Below are 24796 nucleotides of genomic sequence, written 5' to 3'. Positions count from 1 at the left end.
AGGTTCTTGTGTATTTTAGTGAGAAATATATTTTAGTGAGAAATATAATTACAGCTACCGGTTGGATTCAACTCCTTTATAACCTCTGGTTGCAGCTTAGCTTTAAAAACCATTCAAAAAACAATCTAGAGAATTAAGAGTCCAAGTAAAATAAGGCTTTTCTGATTGCCACTTTAAACCTCATATGCACTATGCCCACCAAATATGAAGAATATTTTTCTTTGTAGGTGTCATGAAGTGGGTACTGTGGGACAGTACTGTGGCCACGAGGTGGCAGTGGTTCAATTTACTCTCATTCTACAACTGCCTTTAATTTCAAAAGCATGAAAATTACTAGAGGACTTGCGTTTGATTGGTTGAGCAGCCAACAGAAAGGCTCTTTCCTGCATTGGAGAATATGAACTAAGATACAGAAGCGGCGCCTCTGAGAAAAGAAGGTTGGAATTATCATAATTTATCTCTAGGCTGAGATACCAGCATGGAGAAAATGTTGGAGTGCGCATTCATAGTCTTGTGGCTTCAGCTTGGCTGTAAGTTGGAGGTTAAGAAATGAGAACCATTCGTGCAAAGCTGAGGAAGAGAGATGAAGATTTAATCTCAGCTCATTCAGTTTTCCTGTTGGAATTTTTCAAAGCTGCTGAACTAAAAGCTTTGTATAATTTCTGATTTTGTTTTCCTGAACAGGGTTGAGTGGAGAAGACCAGGTGACACAGAGTCCTGAGGCCCTGAGACTCCAGGAGGGAGAGAGTAGCAGTCTCAACTGCAGTTACACAGTCAGCGGTTTAAGAGGGCTGTTCTGGTATAGGCAAGATCCTGGGAAAGGCCCTGAATTCCTCTTCACCCTGTATTCAGCTGGGGAAGAAAAGGAGAAAGAAAGGCTAAAAGCCACATTAACAAAGAAGGAAAGCTTTCTGCACATCACAGCCCCTAAACCTGAAGACTCAGCCACTTATCTCTGTGCTGTGCAGGCACAGTGTTCCCCAGGCACTTGCAACTTGTATCAAAACCCTGCAGCTGGGGATCTGAAATGATGGCAGAGGTATCTCTGCTGTTCTTCCTCTTGAAGGAGTATTTATTTAATGCCCAGGACCTTTTTCCAAATGGTCCTTTGGAGAATGAAGTCATGAGACAAAGCCAGAGGGCAGGGACTACTGTTCATTCTGTCCAGGCATCCTAGACAGTCCCTTGTGCATGTTCATGGGTCAGTCTGCTCTTAATAACACCCCAGAACTTCCCTCACATAAATTCAAAAGAGCCAGATGTAATATGAAGAGTCCTGGTTTCCAGTTGTGGACTACTTGGAAAAAGACTGCACAGGTGCATACACGCCCTGCCGAAAAAAAAAAATGTGTGTATGTGTCTGTGTTGTCTCACAATAATCTGGTCACATTAATATAAGTAAATCTTTTTCATTTTAATATGGTCTTCTTGAAACCCACATCTCCACCAGCCACATCTCTATATTTCTCATCCCTTCATCATCAAATTACTTGAAAGAATTGTCTGGACTCATTCTCTTAATTTCCATTCTTCAGTCTCATTCAAACCTGGCCCCTGTTAGCATCACTCCAAGGGAAGTTCTCACTTTAACACCAGCGGTTTTGGTATTGATAAGGCTATCAGATATTTTTTAGTACTCATCTTGTCTAAGATTTGCAGCAGTCTTTCCTCCCTTCTCATTAAAATAAATGTTACTTTAATTAAAATAATACTCACATATATTTACAAAACTCAGCAGCACTGTCTGACACCCCAGTCATGTCTCCCCATTCTCAGGTGATGGTACTCACATTTATCTGAACATTTAAAAATGCTGTGTCTTCGCTTTCTTCTCTTTCTTTTTGAAATTGAGGTACAACACATAATAAGGTGAATAAAACTTTAGCTTACAGCTCAATGGAATTTTACACTTCTTTGTATCTGGGTAACACCATCCAGACCTACATATTGAAATTTTCCATTACTCCAGAAGATTTCCACATGCCCCTTCCAATTCAACGGCCCTTCCCCAACTCTCCACCTGGAGTAACCATGATTCTGCCTTTCATCACTTGGTCTTACACTTTGTGTGACTGGAATTATATTGTACAGCCTATATTCTACTGCCTCAATTTCTTCTCTCAATATCATATCTTTGAAATTCATTAATGTTTCTGTATGCATGTTATTTTAAAATTTATATGTAAAATTCCCCTGTATAAATATGTAATAATTTATTTTTCCATTCTTCTTGAAATAGACTTTTGGGTTTTTTAGATTGTTTACAGTTTTGTGCCATTATGGAAAAGGTTGCTATAAACATTTATTTAAATTTTATTTGGTGGACATATAGACTCACTATTCTTGGGTAATTCCACTGGAATGGACTTGAATGGACTTAACTAGGCCATAAAATAGGCATGTATTTAGCTTTAGTGGTTATTATGAAATGTATTTCGAAAGGCTACCAAGTTGTATGCCCTTATGAACAATGTGTGGGAGTTTTAGTTACTCCATGTCTTCACCAAAAAATGGTATCAGGTTTCTTTTTGTTTGCTTTTTAATTTAAGCCATTATGGTGACATGCAGTGGTATCTCATAAAATTGTGGTTTTAATTTGCTTTTCCTGAAGAATAATGATGCTAAGCACCTTTTCGTATGCTCATTGTCCATCTGGATATTCCTTTCTGTCTAGTACCTGTTCAAGTCGTTTGCTTATTTGTTTATTGTTCACATGTAGGCATTCTTCATAGATTCTGGCTATAAGCCCCTGTCAAAACCATCTATTGTGAATTCTCCACTAATCCATTACTTGACTCCTCGCTTTCATAACGATTTTCTTTGAGATACAGAAATTCCTAGTTTTGATAAAGTCCGAATAACTGTTTATTTTTCTTTATTGGTTAGTAGTTTTTGTGCCCTATTGAGAAATCTTTGCCTACCTCAAGTAACAGACACACTTTTGTTCATGTAGGTCCATTTGCCACCTCAAATCAATTTTCGTGATGCGATGCAAAAGGTGTCCAGGTTCCTATTGCGCCATGACCATTTAATGAAAAGCTCTTCCTTTCCCCCACTGAATTGCAGCGGTGTTTGGGTCATAAATCAGGTGATCCTCCATGTACAGCTCTATTTCTGCACTCTACGTTGTTTCATCTGTTAGTTCTGCCTCCCAGCTATCTCATAACGTGCTTATTAATATAGCTTTAGAATAGAGTTTGAAACTCATCAGTGTCTTTTCTTCATTTGTGTTCTTCCCCTTATTATTTTATCCATTCTATGTCCTTTCTGAATCCACACAAATTTTAGAATTAGTTTCTAAATTCTAAATCTTTTTCAAATCTACAAAATTGCCCTTGCAGTTTTGATTGGTATTGCATTAAGCTTATAGATAACTTTGAGGAGAATTGCTACCTCAAAAATATTGAGTCATTGTGTCAAAAATATAGACTATCTACCTGCTAAGGTCATCTAATGTCTTAAGCAATGATTTTAGTTCTCAATGTAGTGATCTGCACATCCTGTATCAGATTTACTTCCATGTATAGACATTTCATGCAGATTTTAAAATTTTATTTTCTAATTGTTGCTAGTGTATAGAAATACAATTGGTTTTTACATATTGACCTTATATTCATTGAACTTGCTACACTTACTAATTTTAATCCTTTGGTCATACATTATTTTGGATTTTCTAAGTCCACAATCATGCCATCTGCAAATGAAGAAAAATTTGTTTCTTGCATTATAATCTCTGTATCTTATTTATTTTCCTTTCCTTCCTCATTGGCCAGACTTAGTGGAAGAGTTGGCCACTCTATTTAGATCTGCTTATCATCCCAGGGAGGCAGGGACTTAAAAATGTAAGAGATATAAAGTGAGCGAGTGGTTTATGGAGTTCTAGCTATTGAGTCAAAGTAATGACTAATGCCCTACTTATAAATAGACTCTAAACAACAGAACCGGCTCTTTCCACCTCCGCTTTGTGTAGAAGAAATGCAGGGAGGCCTAGAAAAAAGGGAGCAGAAGTAGAAGCTTCCTGATTTAGGAAGAGAGGCACAAGTGTTATTTGACCCACGTCATCTGGTTTTGTTGTATTTAACCCTTTGGGTTTACAGCCTTACAGTTTGCCCAATGTATTCAGGTGAAGCGATACAAAAATCACCGAAGGATTCCTGCTTTACCTGGTACCAATTTTGTCATTCTCATCATCATCTTTATCGTCACAAAAACTATGAAGTAATATTAACCCATTTCTCAGATTGGGAAACTGAGGCTTACATAAGTTTTGAGATGAAAGCATTTCTGAGATAAAGTAAATGCTGCAGGTACCATAAAATAAGATGAAGAAAAACACATAAAACTTCAGAGTTAACCAACTAGACAGCACTTCTCTAATTTTACTGTACATTTAAGAATCACATGAAGAGTTTATTTTAAAAATGCTTTATTTCCATAGATTCTGATTCTATAGGTCTGATACGGGGTCAGGAGTCTGCTTTTTTTAGTGAGTTGTCTAATGATTTTGATCATTAGATCTGGAGATCTGACTTTGAAAGACACTGCAACTGGGAGAGTACTGCATTTCAGGAGGATGGATGATATAGACATGCAGGTGATTTTGTGTTAACTTAGATAACAGGGCTTAGGGAACCAGGAAACACACCTGGGAATGCCTTAACGTGGGTTATGCCTATTCTGATTAAAGTATATCCTATCATAATTAGTAGAAGATACTTTGTTTTGATGATAAAGAAGGCAATGATTTTTGTTTCAACAACAGAAATTTATTTATGATTTGAAAAGCAGCAGAGAGATTAGGGGATAGACAAGCCTTTTAGTTGCAGACTTTCCAAGATGAAAATAGGCTAAAACAATATATGAGATTCTCCACTATGAATTAAACTTTTTCATTCTTTATTGTCAATTAAAAAATAAAACTTCTATATATTTTAAAGGCCATAAACCAATTATCTTAGTGTTTCCTTCAATGTTCTAAAATTTAGGCAGGTTTTATCTAATTATTTTATTTACTCTTTTTACTCTGCCTGGATTCTTTACAACATTTTAACTTTCTATTAAAGAAAGTTGGTTCCAATACTGTTAAGGCTCTGTTTATTACAGAATATAGCACAATAGTGCTCTAAACTCCACCTTTAACATGCTCATATAATTCCAGTATAGACCATGCTAATACTCATAATTGTTTAATGACCATGGTTAATCTGCTGCTGCATCCTCATAGCCAGGCTTTCCTTTTCCTGAATCCATGATGAGTTTGGTTGGTGTGAAGACTGTAATTGACTTTTGTCCCCAAAGCTCACCTAATATTATATTCCTAATATTATTGGAATACAAATATGTCTATTTACATTTATATATTTATAATCTCTATGTTACACATTACACATTTATATTTATTTATATGTTATATGACATCTAATTATTGGAATATATTTTTATTTTGTCTTTTGGAGAATTTGTTATGGAATCAAACAGACTTATTGTTCCCATGAGATCAATAGGATATATTGTGGGACATTTTCTGTTATTAATTTGGCAAATCGGACCCAAAGCTAGGAACCAAGAGTCATTAGGCAGCCACTATTTTTCATTAAGAATGGCTCACATTTTAAGCACAGCTGCACTTCTCAAAAAAATTTTTTTAATAAAAAAAATTAAAAAAAGAATGGCCCACAGTTGGACATTCTCTGTAGAGGTAAGAAGCAGCAACTGAACAGGCTCTGCAACCTCCAATTCTCACCTCTTAGCTGGTGTGAGGAGGTAGCGAGGGATGGGAGGAGTCAAGAAGAGAATATCATCAGAGTATTCCCCTTTTCCCACAAGCCACTTGAGGGGTCAATACTCCAAAATAATTACTTCCAAAGACAGAGATCTGCTGCATAAAAAGGAACACTGTGTGACATTTTCGTCTGTGTTCTGAAGCAGATTTTGACCTATGCTTACATCTGCTTAAGCAGAAGACAAGGAAACTGGAGAGAGATGGTGGAGTGGATAGGGGCAACCATGGCCTGCCTGGGTTTCTGCACTGGGCATGGTGAGGAGGCATGTGTATTCTGTGGGCAGGTGCCGCCTCTGAGGTGGCAGGGCTGAGCTGTCCTGCCAGAGCTTCACCCAGAGGAGAAAGTAAGGGGCTGTGGAGGTTCTCCTGAGTGAGGGGCTGGCAAGAAGGGGAGACACCTCCCTTGAGGAGCCCCTGAGGTCCCCTGGGTGCTCTCTCATAGGGACACTCACCATACACAGCCATCAGTGGTCGGCCAGGGAAGCAACAACACTAGAGGTGCACAGTGGTTAAGTAAGAACAGTTTTGTTATTTCTTCCCCTTAATCTTTTTCTTTCACCTTAATCCCGGGAAGTTAAAATCAAAGAAAAAGGAGGAAAGAAGAGAACAAAGTAGGCCATGTCCACCTCACTGTAGCTCGGGATCAGGCCTGAAGTGTGCAGAGCAGAGGAAAGGTGAAGACTGGAGTGTTAAACAGAACTGCCCTGAGGTTTATTTAACCACTGAAAGTGGCCCAGAGGTTTGGAGCTTTCTTTCCTAGACCTCTTCAAGGGCATAAGGACCAGCGCCCCTCTGAAGAACCCGACCATGCTTAAGCCTCTTTGATGCTCTTTTCTTTGGCATCCTTTCCTCTCCCTATCGCTCCACCTAGAAAATGTTTATATAGACTCGATTAGGCAGACTTGCATTATATCTTTGTATCATTTCCTATAAGTCAGTTTATGCTGGATTCCTTAATTTGCCTATAAAGCTGAAAGTTTTGAAGTAAGATGGTAGGAAAGACTTCTTTATTTTTGGTTTCCAGCTATGCCTCCTTTCCTGAACATGATAAACAGAAAATCACCCAACTGCCTCAATGGAGGAAAAATTATGAGGTTAACTAAAAATAATAATATAAAAAGGCAACCACTGTTAATATTGCAAAAATGGCTTGTCACACATGGTGATCATTCTGAAACCACAAATGACCAAAATTGGTGAAATCCTTTCTGTAACATCACAGGCACGTCTAAGTGATTCTTTTCCATATCTGTAAAGTAACTTTACGAAAGCAGGTGAAAGACCTGCCCAGGACCTGAATGAAAGCATCCATGTATTTAGTCACAAGAGGGGGCTGCTGTGTCTGTCAATAAGATGCCTGTTCAGTTGGGGAAAGAGTGTTTGGCTCACAGTCGTAGTGAAGTCATGCAGAAACTGTGACAAATGATACGTTTTATTCTCTTTGTTCTAAGCAGAGTAGTCTGTGCATAGCTTCCAACATTCAATAATTCCTGGCCTTGCCTCAATCCATTATGAAAAGTTTTGTTTCTACTCAAAATAGGACAATATAGAAAGACAGAGACAGGAAGTAGTTATACAGCTTTCAAGTTGAATTGATCTGTTTTTGTCAAGTTTTTGAAATAGAGAAAAGTAGATATTTTTGGTGGGGAAGATACTTTTTTTCCTCAATCTATTTCATTTCTCTTAAACTTGAGAAGATAATGAGAAAAAGTCTTCTAGGTTGCTCCCTTCCTTCTTACAGTCCCCTCCTTTCTTCTGTCTTTCCTCTTCTCTGCATTTCAATTCTTAGTGTGTGTCACCACTAGGCACACACATGGAGAATGGGGAAAGGTGGGTCAGGGATAGGGTTTCTGGGGTGTAAGGATGAGTGAGACCCCAAGTCTCTTGTTTCCTTTGTACCAAGATATGCAGTCTGTAAATGCTCTCCTAGAGATAGATGATATCTAGAGGCATTTCAGGCGTCTGGAGACATGGCTTCCTGATCAGGTTCTGATTATACTTTTCTGGTCACTTTGGACACATTACTCTCTGTATCTGAGCCTCATTTGCTCTTTATTGTTATTTAGATGGGCTTTCTCCATCTTCTTATGATGGTATAAGCCTTGGTGGGGTTTTCCTGAATATAAAGAAGCTTGTGACAGAGTGGACTGTACTCCTGGATAAGAGTTTCAGGCCTAAGAAAGGATGATGTTCTAAACCAAGAAATCAGAAGAGGAACCTGCTGCCTGCACTGTCTTACTCTCCTTCACCCAAGCTGCTAAGGGCAACCGATCAAATAACAGCTGTTAACTTTTTGAGGAGGTCACGTCCTCAGTGTGAGGGGCTACATCATACCCAGTATATTAGTTTGTGCCATAGGCTAGGGACTTAAAAATCAGAAATTTATTGGCTCATGGTTCTAGAGGCAATGTCTGAAGTCAAGATGCCAACAGAATCCAGGAAAGGAGGATCTGTTTCAGGCTTCTCTCTTTAGCTTATAGATGGCCATCATACCCCTGTGTCTTCATATCATCTTCCATCTGTGTATATCTGTGTCTAAATTTCTCCTTTTATATTGCATTAGAGCCCACCTCATTTTACTTAGATACCTCTATAATCAAGAAATAATCTTGAACTCAACTCCAAATAAGGTCACATTCTGAAGCACTTGGGGCTGGGAGTTCAACATATAAATTTCAGAGGGACAAATTTTAGCTTATAACCCTCAGTGAAAGCTCACAGAAGAGTTTTCTTTGCTATAGAATTTCCTGTGTTGTTGAGCCCAAGGGAAAATGACAGACAGATCCAGGGAGTCCTGCCTCTTAACTAGTGAGTCTACATGACCCCAGCCATATTTGGCTCTTTCTAGGGGAAGGGAGTCATAGATAAAATTACTTCTCAGTACTATACCAGGGGTCTTCAACAAGTTCATGAAAAATGCATATTACAAAAAAATTACGCATAATTTTTAAATTTTTGCATCAAAATAAACTCCTACTAACTTGTTATGACATTGTACACAGTATCTAATTTGAGGCACTAAGAAGGATGAAGGACAAAACAGTTTGAAAAGAGCTCCTATCAGAGCAACATGAATTCTGCCAGTATTGAAGCAAAAACAAGCACCAAATTTAAGGTAAAGCTTGGGTGGAAGAATGGTGAAATCATTGACAAGTTTATGGGGGCAATTCCCCAAAGAAATTAGCAGTTTACAAATGAATAACTCATTTTAAGAAGAGACAAGATGATGTTGAAAATGAAGCATGCAGCAGCAGACCATACACATTGATTGAGAGGAAAAAATTCATCTTATTCATGCCCTGATTGAAGAGGACTAATGATTAGCAGCAGAAAAAATAGCCAACACCATAGACACCTCAACTGGTTCAGCTTACATAATTCTGACTTGAAAATTAAAGTTGAACAAACCTCCCACTCAGTGGGTGCCAAAATTGTTGCACCCATATCAGCTGCAGACAAAAGGAGACATTTTAATGGAATTTTAAACAAGCGGGATCAAGATCCTAAAGCATTTCTTCAAAGGATTTTAACAGAAAATGAACACAGATTCACCAGTACAATACTGAATACAAAGTACTATCAAAGCAATGACTGCCAAGAAGTGGAAGTGGTCCAGTCAAAGCAAAAGTGGCCTGGTCAAGAGCAAAGGCTGTAGCAACAGGGTTTTTTGTTTGTTTGTTTTTTGTTTTGCTCAAGGCTTTTTGCTTGTTGACTTTCTGGAGAGCTGAAGAATGACAACATCTACTTATTATTAGAGGGTTTTGAGAAAGTTAGCCAAGGCTTTAGCAGAAAAATGCCCAGAAAAAGCTCACCAGAGAATTCTTCACCACGACAATGTTCCTGCTCATTCCTCTTATCAAACAAGGGCAATTTTGTGAGAGTTTCAATGGGAAATCATTAGGCCTCCATCTCACAATACTGACTTTCTTTCTTCTGACTTATTTTTGTTTCCTAATCTTAAAGAAAATCTTTAATGGGCACTTATTTTTTCTTCAATTAATATATAAAAAAACCTGCATTGACATGGTTAAATTCCCGGACTCTCAGTCCTTAGGGATGGACTAAATGGCTGATATCATCACTTAAAAAAGTGTCTTGAATTTGTTGGAGCTTATGTTGAGAAATAAAGTTTATATTTTTTAATTGTTACCTTTTAATTCCATATTTCTATAAACTTTTTGAAACCCCCTTATACCTTGATCTGGAAAATCTGCCTTGATTTGAGGGTCTGGGGATAATCTCGTTTTTCTCCTCAGGGATTATGTGTAATGTTAAAACCACAAGAGTAGGGCAGTGCTGAAACAAGAAGTGAATATACCCTGTTCCCACTCTACCACTGGAGGAAATGAGGACACAATCTGGTATCAACAGTTTGATAACCATGGCTCACAGTATCTGATTGGAGGTTTAAAGAACGAGGTGACCAGTCAAATGGCTTCACTGCCTGTATTAGTCTGTTCTTTCATTGCTATAAAGAAATACTTGAGACTGGGTAATTTGCAAAGGAAAGAGGTTTCATTGGCTGTTCAGGTTCCGAAGGTTGTACAGGAAGCATGTTGTTGGCATCTGTTTGGCTTCTGGGGAGGCCTCAGGAAACTCTCAATCATGGCAGAAGGTGAAGGCAGAGCCAGCACTTCCCATGGTTGGAGTAGGAGGAAGAGAGAAAGGACAGGGAAAGTGCCATACACTTTTAAATGACCAGATCTCAAAAGAACGCACTCACCATCACAAGAACAGCACCAAAGGGAAAATTTACCCCCATGATCCAAACACCTCCCACCAGGTCTGACCTCCAACATTGGGGATTACAATTTGAAAGGAGATTTGGGTGGGGACACAGATCCTAACCATATCACTGCCCATTCCTGTGGACAATAAGGCTAGTACCCTGGTCCTGCACCAGATAACCCTCAAAGGCACCACCATGTGTTACTACACTGTGGGCAGATTGGACCACATCTGTCTCCCAGGTGAAGAGGGGAGATAAGATCCATTTAAAGAGGGCATTGCCCAAGAAAATGTGAGATTAATGGAAGAAGGTAGAAAATGAAATGAGAAGAAGGAAAGGGGAAAAACAAGGAAAGGTACATGAAATCAAGAACTGCACCAGTAAAGAAAAAACAAGGAGAGAGAAGATCCTGGATATTGCTCTTTCTCCAATCTAACATTTTCATTCTTGGTAAAGGTCCGGTGTCAAGTTCATAAATTGAGCATTATTTTTCTGAGAAATATCTGGGCTCTCTCGATTTTTTCAACTATAGCACATGCATTGAAAAGTAAATGAATTTTGAAAATTTGCTAACATGAAATCATTATATTAATATTTTTATTTCAACATTTCCCTAGTTTTCTATGCACCTGTATTCCATTTTTATGACTAATCACTTTGTAAATTAATATGTAATTGTTTAAGTATCTAGGCAATATAGAACAAAAAGTGATACTTCATTGATTTTCTTCTGACAAGTTCCTAATCACTGTTAGGTTTCATCATACTTCCACTCTTTCTATACATTTAAATACAAACTCACAGTACACATACTTTTAAAAATCGTAAATAGGATCACACCATATATAAAATGCTGTGGTTCAATTGAATAAGAGACAGAAGCTTTTGCAACTCAGAAAATTTAACCCACCTTACACTTTTTTGCAAGTGTAGTAAGTAACTCACCATACAGAGCTACCATAATATATTGACTGTCTATATTGAAAGAATATTTAAATTTTTTTCCACTTTTTTTAACCATTGCATGCAATGTACAGTGCTGTAAGTGTATTTATAAGAGTATTTCTTAAGAAAAATTCCTGGCCAAATGGAAATTTTGCATTCAGTAATATATAAATAACATATGTAGACATTTATTAATTATATTTCAGCTATCAGAATATCAGAGTATCCATTTCCTGACATTGTCAACAAAACTGAATATTAATAGTATGATTCTGAACTCGTTTTGCAATATGACAAGTAAGAAATGATAGAAAGGGCCTTTTCACAAAAATGCAAGTTATGGGAAACCAGTCCTTAAGCACTGAAGTGGCAAGAAGAGACAGCAGTCATAGGAATCTGGAGAAAGTTGCTGTAACAGTATGGAAAACATTTATATATTTTTTCTTTTCTAACATAAGCATTTAAGAATATATATTTCTCTCTATGCACTGATTTGGCTGCATTCTACAAATCTCATATTCAAACATTTTTGTTTCTTTAGGAGAAGGAGGAGGAGGTGAAAGCGGAGGAGAAAGAAGCATTTCTCTAGCAGTACTGTGCTTGGTTCTGAAGTGGCAGTGTTTTCATTTCTTTCATTCCATTTCCACCTCCCACATTTTGCAGATCTGTGTGTGTGTGTGTGTGTGAGAGAGAGAGAGAGAGAGGAGAGAGAGAGAGAGGAGAGAGAGAGGAGAGAGAGAGAGAAAGAGAGAGAGAGAGAGAGATACTTGTCTCAGATTGGCTGGGCCAACTCTGTGTTTCCTGTAGAAATGTTTGAACGTATGAGATAGCAAAGCAGAGGGTTTATCTTGTGAGCCATTCTCCATATTTCAGATATAAGATTTCAGTTCTCAGTGAGTCTAAGTGACAGAAGGAATGGAGACCCTCTTGGGCCTGCTTATCCTTTGGCTGCAGCTGCAATGTGAGTTAGAGGGAAATGGAAATGAGCAAAGAGCAGGCTGACTCCAGGACGTTTCTCCCAGGAAAGAGGGAGAAAGAAGGGGAGTTGTTATGCCTGTATGGTTTACTGGGAATTTCTGTGGAAATTGAAAAAATAAATTTAAAGGTAATTTCTAAGAAATCATTAGCCATTAACCAGTCTATTGCTCTTTTTCTGAACAGGGGTGAGCAGCAAACAGGAGGTGACGCAGATTCCTGCAGCTCTGAGTGTCCCAGAAGGAGAAAACTTGGTTCTCAACTGCAGTTTCACTGATAGCGCTATTTACAGCCTCCAGTGGTTTAGGCAGGACCCTGGGAAAGGTCTCACATCTCTGTTGCTTATTCAGTCAAGTCAGAGAGAGCAAACAAGTGGAAGACTTAATGCCTCGCTCGATAAATCATCAGGACGTAGTACTTTATACATTGCAGCTTCTCAGCCTGGTGACTCAGCCACCTACCTCTGTGCTGTGAGGCACAGTGCACAACAGGCACCTGCAACCAATACCCAAACTCTATAGTTGGAGCTCTAACTGCATGTTTTATCTTGAGACTGAGCAATGTTTTTGCATTAAGAGGACTTCTAAATTGACACTGTCTCCACATAGAAGCAATTAAATACACAAAACTCGATGTAATAATCTGAAATTAAACTATGAATTCTCTGATCTTTAGATTTTTATCAATTTTAATATAAATAATAGTTTTATTTCAATTGATTTACATGCCATGAAGTTCAGTCTTTTAAAGTGAACAATTAAGTGTTATTTAGTGTATTCACAATGTTGTGCAGCTTTTATCTCTGTGTAGTTTCAAAAACTTTTTAACATCTCAAAAGGAAACCACATGTCCATTAAGCAGTTACCTTGCCCACCCTCCTCCCAGCCCCTGGCAGCCACCAACCTGTTTTCAGTCTCTATGGATTTTCCTATTCTGTACATTTCATATAAATGGAATAATATAGTAGGTAGTGGCCTTTGTGTATGGCTTCTCTCACATGGCATAATTTTCTGAGGTTTATTCAATGTAGGAAGGACCAGAGAAAGCTAAACATGCACATCTAACCAATCACATGCTTATATCTCCCCCATGCAAGAGCCTCCAACCAGGACACACCTGAAGCTTTGTTAGTTTTCTTCCACTCTAAAGCTTCCCTACTCCTCTGCCTATCTTTAAGTCTCTGCCAAACACAAGGGACAGTAGCTGATTCCTTTGGTATAGCAAGCTCTGAATAAATTGCCTTTGCTTTTTTCATTTAGGTGGTCTTCACTTACATCCACAGAACTCTTGTAAAGGCACTGAGTTTTTCTTCCCTGCCAAGTTCTCACTTCACCATAAGAGTCACTTTGCACATGAAAAATTAATGAATCACCATAAGAAATGTTAAAGCTGGAGGGCAGCTTGTCCTCCATTCAGATAGGTCATTGAAGCCTACATCAATCAGATAGTACTTCTTAGATAAGTCAGAGAGATGCATTGATGTAAAGCCCAGTTCTCAATATTTACGTGTCAAACTCTGTCCTCAATAAAAGATTGAAACTCCAAACAGATATCTTGGCCTTCCTGGAAGATTTTCTTATCAACAAGTTCTTGTTCTCATCTATTTCTTTTACTAAATATTCAGGCTCCATATTGTGTGATGAGGAGTTTGCATTCACAACCTCTGCCATATCTGGGCTACAAAGCTGCTTTCTTTCTTGACATTACAAACCAACTCATGAGTAAGTAATACATTCAGATATATGAGCTATAAAGGAGCTGAAATAGTGGGGGACTTTACCACCCCACTGACTATGTTAGGAAGATCATCAAGGCAGAAAACTAACAAAGAAATTCTGGACTTAGGGCTGAGTGTGGTGGCTCAAGCCTGTAATCTCAGCACTTTGGGAGGCCGAGGCGGGCGGATCATGAGATCAGGAGATTGAGACCATCCTTGCAAACATGGTGAAACCCTGTCTCTACTAAAATACAAAAAAAATTAGCCAGGCGTGGTGGTGTGTGCCCATAGTCCCAGCTACTTGGGAGGCTGAGGCAGGGGAATCGCTTGAACCTGGGAGACAGAGATTGCAGTGAGCCAAGATTGCGCCACTGCACTCCATCTTGGTGACAGAGTTAGACTCCATCTCAAAAAAAAAAAAAAGAAAAAAAGAAATTCTGCACTTAAACTTGACCAATTGGATCTGACAGAATTTTATAGAATACTTCAGTCATCAACCACAGAATATACATTCTTCTCATTGGCCATAAAGCAAGTCTCAATAAATTTTTTTAAAAATTGAAATTATACCAACCATACTCTTAGACAACAGTGAAATAAAAATGGAAATCAATACTAAGGAGATCTCTCAAAATCACATAGTTACATGGAAATTAAACAACTTGCTCCTGGATGATTTTAGATAAACCATGAAATTAAGGCAGATATCAAAAATTATTTAAAATAAATGAAAACAGAGACACAACATACAAAAATCTCTGGGATGCAGCAAAAGCAGTGATAAGAGGAAAGTTTATAGTGCTAAATGCCAACATCAGAAAATAAGAATGATCTTAAATTAATAATCTAACATCATATGTAGAGAAACAAGAAAAAGGACAAACTAACTCCAAAGCTAGTAAAAGAAAAGAAATAACTAAAATCAGAGCAGAACTAAATCAAGACACAAAAATCCATACAAAGCATAAATAAAACCAAAAGTTGGTTCTTTGAAAAAAATAATAAACAAGATGTATAGACTGTTAGCTAAATTAACTTTGAAAAAAATAATAAACAAGATGTATAGACTGCTAGCTAAATTAACAAAGAAAAAAAGAGAAGTTCCAGATAAGCACAATGAAAAATGACAAAGGCAGCATTACAAATGATACCACAGAAATAAAAAGATCCTCAGAAACTATTATAAACACTTCTATGCACATAAACTAGAAAATCTAGAGAAAGTGGTTGAATTCCTGGAAGCACACAATCTTCCAAGATTCAATCAAGAAAAAAATTAAATCAGTCATTAAGAATCTAGCAACCAAAAAAAACTCCTGGGCCAGAAAGATTCACGGCCAAATTGTACCACATGGACAAAGAAGAGCTTGTACCAATCCTGCTGAAATTATTCCAAAATATTAAGGAGGACGGACACCTTCCTAACTCATGCTATAAAGCCAGCCTCACCCTGAAACAAAAACATGGTAAAGACACAAAGAAAAAAGAAAACTACAGGCCAATATTCCTCATGAATCCAGATGTGAAAATTCTCAACAAAATACTAGCAAACCAAAACCAGTACTACTTCAAAAAGTTAATTCACCAGAATCAAATAGGTTTCATTCTTGGGATGCAAGGTTTGTTCAATATATGCAAATCAATAATATGATTCACCACATAAACATAATTAAAAACAAAAGCCATAAGATCATCTCAATAGACACGGAAAAAACTTTTGATAAAATCCAACATCCCTTCATAATAAAAACCTTTAACAAACTAGGCACCGAAGAAACATACCTCAAATTAATAACAGCCATCTATGACAAACCCACAGGCAACATCATATTGAACAGGTAAAAACTGAAAGCATTCCTCTTGAGAACTGGAACAGGAAAACAGTGACCCTCTTACCACTCCTAGTCAACATAGTATTGCAAGTCCTAGCCACAGCATTCAGGCAAGAGAAAAAATAAAAGACTTCGAAGCAAGAAAAAAGGAAGTAAAAGTATCTCTCTTTACTGACAATATGATTCTATGCCTAGAAAATCCTAAAGACTCTGCCAAAAACTCTGCCAAAAGACCTCTGGAACTGATCAATCTTTCACTTCCTTGGTTAGATGGATTCCTGGGTATTTAATTTTTTTGTGGCTATGGTAAATGGTATGAGAGTGAAAGATCTCTACAGGGATAACTACAAAACACTGCTGAAAGAAATCAGAGTCAACACAAATAAATGAAAAACCATTCCATGCTCATGAATTGAAAGAATCAGTATTGTTAAAATGGCAATACTGCCAAAAGCAGTCTAGAGATTCAAAACTATCCCTATCAAACTCCCATCATTATTTTTCACATGATTAGACAAAACTATTCTAAAATTCATATGGAACCAAAAAAAGCCCAAATTACCAAAGCAAAAAGAACAAAGACAGAGGCATCACATTACTCAACTTCAAATTATACTATAATGCTACAGTAACCAAAATGATAATGGTAACAGTACAAAAACAGACAGATAGACCAATGGAACAGACTAGAGAACTGAGAAAGAAAGCCATACACCTACAATCATCTAATCCTCCACAAAGCCAAGGAAAACAAGCAATGGGGAAAGGATTCCCTATTCAATAAATAAACAGAATTAAAAACAAAAGATTTACAGTAAGACCTCAAACTATCAAAATTTCAGAATAAAACCTAGGAAATACCCTTCTTGATGTCAGTCTTGGCAAAGGATTTTTGGCTTAAGTTCCCAAAAGCAATTGCAACAAAAATAAAAATTGACAAGAGGGATCTAAATAAGGAGCTTTTGCCTAGCAGAAGAAACTATCAACAGAGTAAACAGACAACCTACAGAATGTGAGATAATATTTGCACACTACACATCCAACAAAGGTCTTATATCCAGAATCTATAAGGAACTTAAACAAGTCAATAAGAGCAACACAAATAACTGCATTAAAAGATGGACAAAGGACAAGAACAGACAATTCTCAAAAGAAGACACAGCCAAGTGGCCAACAAATGTATGAAAACAATTCTCATCATCGCTAATCATCAGAGGAATGCAAATCAAAACCACGATGAGATACCATCTCACACCAGTCAGAATGGTTATTATTAAAAAGTCAAAAAATAACAGATGCTGGCTAGGCTATGGGGAAAAAGGAACACATACTCTGTTGATGGGGATGTAAATTAGTTCAGCCACTGTGAACAGTTTGCAGAGCAGTTTGGAGATTTCTCAAAAAACTTAAAATAGATCTACCACTCAACCCAGCAATCCCATTACTAGGTATATATCCAAAGAAAAATAAATCATTATACCAAAAAGACACATGTACTCGCATGTTCATTTCAGTGCTATTCACAATTGCAAGGACATGGAATCAACCTAGGTACCTGTTGAATGTGGATTGAATAAAGAAAATGTGGCACATATACACCATGGAATACTATGCAGCGACATAAAAGAATGAGCTCGTGGCATTTGCAGCAACATGGATGCACCTAGAGGCCAAATTTCTAAGTGAATTAGTGCAGAAACAGGAAAACCAAATACCACATTTTCTCACTTATAAGTGGGAGCTAAGCATTGGGTACACAAGGACATAAAACTGGGAACAATAGATACTGGGGTTTCCTGACAAGGGTAGGACTGAAAAACTACCTATTGGATACTATGCTCACTACCTGAGTGACAGGATCATTCATACCCCATACCTCAGTGTCACGCAATATACCCATGTAACAGACCTGCACATATACCCTCAAACCTAAAATAAAAGTTGAAATTGTAAAAAAATTAAAAATAAAATTGGATATAGTTATGAAAAAGGCGGCTTGATTAGTGCTACTTTAATAGCTATTATATTCCATAATATAAATGAACTTCTATTGTTAATGAAAATTAATGAACTACATTGCAAGAATAAATGTTGAGAGTTCACATTTGACAGAAGTTGAAAGAAGTTACTTTCTCCTGCACATGTGGTAACAGCATCTTAGGTAGGCAAACACCTTGCTGTTGGCAATACGGCAGTGAATAGTTACAATTTAACAGGGAAGATGTATACACACAACAAAGCAATTCAAACAAATATATAATTTCTATGCATGATAAGGACAATAAATTTTAAAAATGGATGTGAAAGATGATAAAATTGTGTTTACTTTGGCAGGGTGGGGATTATGCTGCTGGTGGTCAGAGAAGGCCTCTCTGAGAAAATAGTTACATTGAGATATGTAGGAAAGGTCGCAATAGCAAAGTTAAGGCTCCTGCTAAAAAGAGCTGCAGGCAGAGAGAACCACTTGTATGATACAGTGAACTTAATCAATAAATCTTTTGTGTGTGTTCTGTCTTCTCCACCAATTGACGGTTTGCCCCTCTCTTTCTCTCTCCGCAGGCCTTTCTATTCCCTAAGACATAACAATATTGAAAATTGACTAACAGTGACTTCTAACTGTTCAAGGGAAAGGAAGAGTCGCATATCTCTCACATTATTTATTTTTCTTTCTGTGGAGATGGGGTCTCACTATGTTGCCCAGGCTGGTCTCAAACTCCTGGGCTCAAGCAATTCTCCTGCCTTTGCCTCCCAAACAGCTGGGATTATAGGCATGAACCACCATGATGGGACTCTCATTTTAAGTCAAAAGCTAGAAATGATTAAGCTTAGTGAGAAAAGCATGTCAAAAGCCCAATCAATAAGCTGACAGATAGACCTCTTGAACTAAACAGCCAAGTTGTGAATGCAAAGGGAAATTTATTGAAGAAAATTAAAAGTGCTACTCCAGGTAAACACATAAATGATAAGAAAGTAAAACAGCCTTACTGCTGATATGGAGAAAGTTTTAGTGTTCTGGACAAAATATCAAACCAGTTACAATATTCCCTTAAGCCAAAGCCTAACACACAGCAAGGCCCTAACTCTCTTCAATTCTGTGAAGCCTGATAGAGGTGAGGAAGCTGCCAAAGGAAAGTTTGAAGCTACAAGAGGTTGTTTCCTGAGGTTTAAGAAATGAAATCATCATCATGACATAAAAGTGCAAGGTGAAGCAGGAAGTGCTGATGTAGAAGCTGCAGTGAGTTATCCAGAAGATCTAACTAAGACCATTGATGAAGGTGGCTACACTAAACAACAGATTTTCATTGTAGACAAAACAGCTTTCTATTGGAAGAAGATGCCACGTAGGACTTTCATAGCTAGAGAGAGGAAGTCAATGCCTGACTTCAAAACTTCAAAGGACAGGCTGATTCTCTTGTTAGGTGCTAATGCAGCTGATGACTTTAAGTTAAAGCCAATGCTCATTTACCATTCTGAAAATTCTAGGTCCCTTAAGAATTATGCTAAGTGTACTCTGCCTGTGCTCTATAAATGGAACAACAAAACCTGGATGACAGCACATCTGTTTATAGCATGTTTTACTGAATATTTTAAGCCCAATGTTGAGATCTACTGCTCAGGAAAAAAAGGTTCCTTTCAAAATGGTACTGCTGATTAACAATGCACTTGGTCTCCCAAGAGTTCTGATGGAGATGTACAAGGGGATTAATGTTTTCTTGCCTGTGAATGTAACATCCATTCTGCAGTCCATGGATCAAGGAATAATTTTGGCTTTCAAGTCTTACTATTTAAGAAATACATTTTATGAGGCCATAACTGCCATAGATAGTAATTTCTCTGATGGTCTCAGCAAAGTAAATTGAAAATCTTCTACATGATACCATTAAGAACATTTGTAACTCATGGAAGAAGGTCAAAATATCAAGATTAACAAGACTTTGGAAGAAAGAGATTCCAACACTCATAGATGACTTTGAAAGGTTCAAGACTTCAGTGGAGTAAGTAACTGCAGGAGTAAATACTTCAGTGGAATAAGTAACTGAGATAATTTTGAAATGATATTGATGGTTCTTGTTTATTTTAACTATCTAGGACACTGCTGGAGAAAGCTTTTATGAATGGGAGGGAAATCATGGGTTTGGCATGGTTAAGTTGTATTCTTTCCTGGAGGCAGTAAACGAGTTGAAAGGCTCTTGAGGTGCCCTCTGGAGCTCAGAATTTTTAAATGCCAGTTTTAAAAGATCCAAATGATAATCAAAATATAGTGGTAGATAGCAGGAGAACGAGAATTAGAAGTGGAACCTGAAGATGTGATTGAATTGCTTCAATCTCATGATAAAACTAACAAATAAGGAGTTTCTTTTTATGGGTGAGCAAACAAAGTAGTTTCTTGAGATGGAATCTATTCCTGGTGAAGATGCTGTGAACATCGTTAAGATAACAACAAAGGATTTAGAATATTATATAAACTTAGTTGATAAACCCATAGCAGGGTTTTAGAGGCTTGACACAGATTTTGAAAGAAGTTCTACTATGGGTAAAATGCCATCAAACAGTATTGCAGGTTACAGAGAAATCTTTCATGAAAGGAAGTATTAATTGACGCAGCAAACTTCATTGTTGTCTTATTTTAAGAAATTGCTATAGTCACCCCAACCTTCAGCAATCACATCCTGATCAATCAGCATCCATCAACATCAAGGCAAGACCCTCCACCAACAAAAAGATTATGACTTGCTGAAGAATCAGATGATCGTTAGCATTTTTTAGTAATAAAGTACATTTTAATTAATGTATGTACATTGTTTTTCATAGTGCTATTGTCCACTTAATAGGCTACGGTGTAGTGTAAACATAGTTTTTACAAGCACTGAGAAACCAAAAAGTTTGCATGACTCACCTTATTATGGTAGTCTATAATCAGCAATATTTCAGAGGTATGACTGTATTTGACTTTGCCATCAACTCAGTGACTTACACTCCAGAAATTGTTGCTAGCAGAAGCATACCAAAGGTCAGGCAATGGGAGTGGTTTGTCCCAGTTGCAGGTAATAACAGGGTGCTTTATAGAGAGCTTTTTAAAAACAATATAAAAATGATTAATAGCCAATCTGATTTTTTTTACCATATGCCAGGAATTCTAAACAATGTCAATGATAAAAAATATTTTTTGGCCTAAGTTCTAAACAAATGCAGAGGTTACTATTTAGTTTTAATAATAAATGTATGCTTCAAATTATCACATTTTTATTTCTTATCATGTAATAAACAGTTTTCTACATGAAAGTTATTTTGGAGAATTCTCAGTTTTGCAGCTGTCTTCAACACACATGGATTGTAATACAGCGATTTTCCATGTACCTTTTATCCAGTTTCCTCTAATAATATATTATCTTTGATATGTTGTATATATATCAAAACAATGATATAATTACAGCCAGAATATGGATGTCGATATAGTCAAGATACAGAACATTTCCATCTCTACAAGCATCCTCATGTTTCATTTTTATAGCAATAGCAACTTCCGTTATGCCACCATCTACTATTTAACCCCTGGCAACCACTAATTTGTTCTCCATTTCCATAATTTTATCATTTCAAGAATGCTATATAAATGGAATCATTCAGGATATTTATGAACATGAATATTTTTCACTCTGCATAATTATCTGGAGATTCATACAGGTCGTTGTATATATTGATGTTTCATTCCTTTTCATTGCTGAGTAGAATTTCATAGTATGGATATGACAGTTTGTTTAAACATTCACTTAATGAAGGACATTTGGGTTGTTTCCAGTTTTGAGCTATTATGATTAAAGCTTCTATAAGTGTTCATGTTCAGGTTTTTGTATGAAGGTGAGTCTTCATACTCTGGAATATATACCAAGTAGTACAATTACTGAGACATGGAGTAAGTGTATGTTTAGTTTTATAAGAAATCGCCAAAGTATTTTCTAGACTGCTGTACTGTCTTGCATTCCCACCAGCAATGTTTGAGTAATCTAATTTCTCCACATTTCTGCTAGCATTTTTTGTTGTCATTGGTTAATACTTCAGCAACTCTAAGAGGTATGGAGAAATCACTGTAGTTTTACTTTGCATATTTCTAATAGCCGGTGATGTTAAACATTTTCGGTTTTTCTTTCTTTTTTAGATTAACTAAAGCCCACACTTTATTCCTATTTCCTTAGTTTTTGCCAAATGTCCTTTTTATGTCTGCAGGGTCTGTAATAACACTCCCTGTTTTATTCCTAATATTAGTAATTTGCCTTTTTTTCTTTGTTTTACTACAAGTTTGTCAGTTTTACCCATCTTTTTAAAAATGGCTGTATAATTTTTGTTTCTGTTTTCAGTTCTATTGATTTCTGCTTTTATCTTGATTAATTCCTTCTTTACATTTGCTTTGGGTTAATTTTTTCCTTCTTTTTCTTGGTTCTTGAGGTGGGAACTTAGATTTTTGTTTGGATGCTTTTTTTCATTTTTAATATTTGCATTTAGGGATATACATTTTCTCTCAATGCTGCTTTGACTATGTCCTACAAATTTTGGCATGTTGTATTTTCATTTCCACTTGGTTCAGTGTATGATTGATTTCCCTTGAGCTTCTTTGATCCTTGGATTATTAGGAAGTATGTTGTTTAATTTTCAAATATTTGGAGATTTTTCTGCTCTCTTTCTGATATTCACTTATAGTTGTATTCTATTGTAGTTATAAAACATAATCTTTATTGTTTCAATTCTTTTACATTTAATTTTTTGAGGTTTGTCTTGTGGCCTAAGATACGGCATACTTGGTATATGTTCTACAGGCATTTGAAAAGATTGTTTATTCTGCCATTGGTAGGTGCCATGTTCTAGAAATGGCTATTAGATCCTGTTGGCTAGCAGAGTTGTTGAGTTCGTCTATGTCCTTGCTAATTTTCTGGCAAGCTGTTCTATTAGTTATTGAGAGTGGGGTGTTGAAGTTTCCAACTATAATTCTAGAATCATCTGTTTCTTCTTTCATTACTATGAGTTTTTCTTCCATGTATTTTTCAGCTCTTTTGGTTGGTGTATACACATTTAGCATTGCTATACCTTCTTGAAAGACTGACCCTTTCAACAATATATAATGTTCCTTTCTGTCTCTTCTGTCTCTGGTACTTTGCTTTGCTCAGAAGTCTACTTTACCTGATATCGATATAATTATTTTGACTTTCCTTTGATTAATGTTTGCACGATATATATTTTACTTTCTTTCTTTCTTTTCTTTTCTTTTTTTTTTTTTTTGAGACGGAGTCTTGCTCAGTCGCCCAGGCTGGAGTGCAGTGGCGCAATCTTGGCTCACTGCAGGCTCCGCCTCCCGGGTTCACGCCGTTTTCCTGCCTCAGCCTCCCAAGTAGCTGGGACTACAGACGCCCGCGACCACGCCCGGCTAATTTTTGTATTTTTAGTAGAGACGGGGTTTCACCGTGTTAGCCAGGATGGTCTCGATCTCCTGACCTCATGATCCGCCAGCCTCGGCCTCCCAAAATGATGGGATTACAGGCGTGAGCCACCGCACCCGGCGTATATTTTACTTTCAACATGCCTATGTCATTAAGTTAGAAATGAGGTCTTCGTAGACAGCTGTAGTTGGATCATATTTCCACTCTTTTCACTTTCTCTGTATTTTAACTCTCTTTTCATTGCTGTTTGTAGACCAATCTCTGTATCTTAATTGGTATATGTACATCATTTGCATTTAATGTAATGTATATTTTAGTGATTAATCTTCCATTTAATTTTGTTTGTTTGTTTGTTCTGTTTTTTGTTTCCCTGTGTTTTATCTCCTAACTTCTTGTGAATTATTTGACATTTTCTAAAATTCTGTTCAATTTACCTATAATGCCTTGGATGTGTATTTTTGTGTAGCTTTCTTCAGTGTTTGCTCTAATGGCTATTATAAATAGATAACACAGTTGTCTATTGGTGATGTCATTCCACCAATTTAAATGAAGTATAAAAACATTGTCTCCCTTTACATTCAGTTGTCCTCACCAATTCATAATACAGTTTTCTTTATGTTTTCCCCAATATATATTTAGAACCTCATCAGACAGTGTTATTATTTTTGCTTGATCCATCAACCATAACTGTGAATTAAAAAAATTGATCAAACATGTTTGGAGTAAAGACTTCATTATCTTATTTTTTCTATATAGGAAATATTACAAATTTATTGTCATATGAAGTCAATTAAGAAGTATGGAACCAAAAAATATAAAAAGAAAAAATATTAATTCTGGCAAGGACGTGGAGAAAAGGGAACTCTTGTACACTGTTAGTAGGAGTGTAAATTAGTATAACCACTATGGAGAACAGTATGGCGTTTCCTCAAAAAACTAAAACCTGAGCTACCATAAGATCCAGCAATTCCACTGCTGGGTATATATCCAGAAGAAAGGAAATCAGTATATTGAAGAGGTATCCGCACTCCTTTTGTTGCAGCACTGTTTAAAACAGCTAAGATTTGGAAGCAATCTAAGTGTCCATCAATACCTGAATGAATAAATAAAATGTGGTATATATACACAATGGAGTATTATTCAGCCATAAAAAACAATGAGATCCTGTCATTTGCAAGAACATAGACAGAATTGGAGCTCATTATGTTAAGTGACATAAGCCAGGCACAGAAAGACAAACATTGCATGTTCTCATTTATTTGTGGGATCTGAAAATCAAAACAATTGAACTCATGAACATAGAGAGTAGAAGGATGGTTACCAGAGGCTGGGAAGAGTAGTGGGGGAATGAGGGGGGAGGTGGGGATGGTTAATGAGTACAAAAAT

General features: G+C 36.9%; 1 protein-coding gene and 2 gene segments (V, D, J or C); all 3 read left to right on the top strand.

Annotated features, from left to right (window-relative positions):
- LOC101135612 (T cell receptor alpha chain MC.7.G5) overlaps positions 1–24796 on the top strand; it is a 548557-nt gene that overhangs the window by 32349 nt on the left and 491412 nt on the right. The window lies entirely within an intron of this gene.
- Positions 479–1031, top strand: LOC134756404 (T cell receptor alpha variable 20-like). The segment is given in 2 exon segments: positions 479–530; positions 685–1031. Coding segments are annotated over 2 exon segments (399 nt in total).
- Positions 12372–12952, top strand: LOC134757196 (T cell receptor alpha variable 21-like). The segment is given in 2 exon segments: positions 12372–12417; positions 12618–12952. Coding segments are annotated over 2 exon segments (381 nt in total).

This window comes from Gorilla gorilla, chromosome 15 (assembly GCF_029281585.2).
Source record: "Gorilla gorilla gorilla isolate KB3781 chromosome 15, NHGRI_mGorGor1-v2.1_pri, whole genome shotgun sequence".
Classification (NCBI taxonomy): Eukaryota; Metazoa; Chordata; class Mammalia; order Primates; family Hominidae; genus Gorilla; species Gorilla gorilla.
Note: the sequence above shows the minus strand (reverse complement) of the source record. Positions and strands in the feature narration are given on the sequence as shown.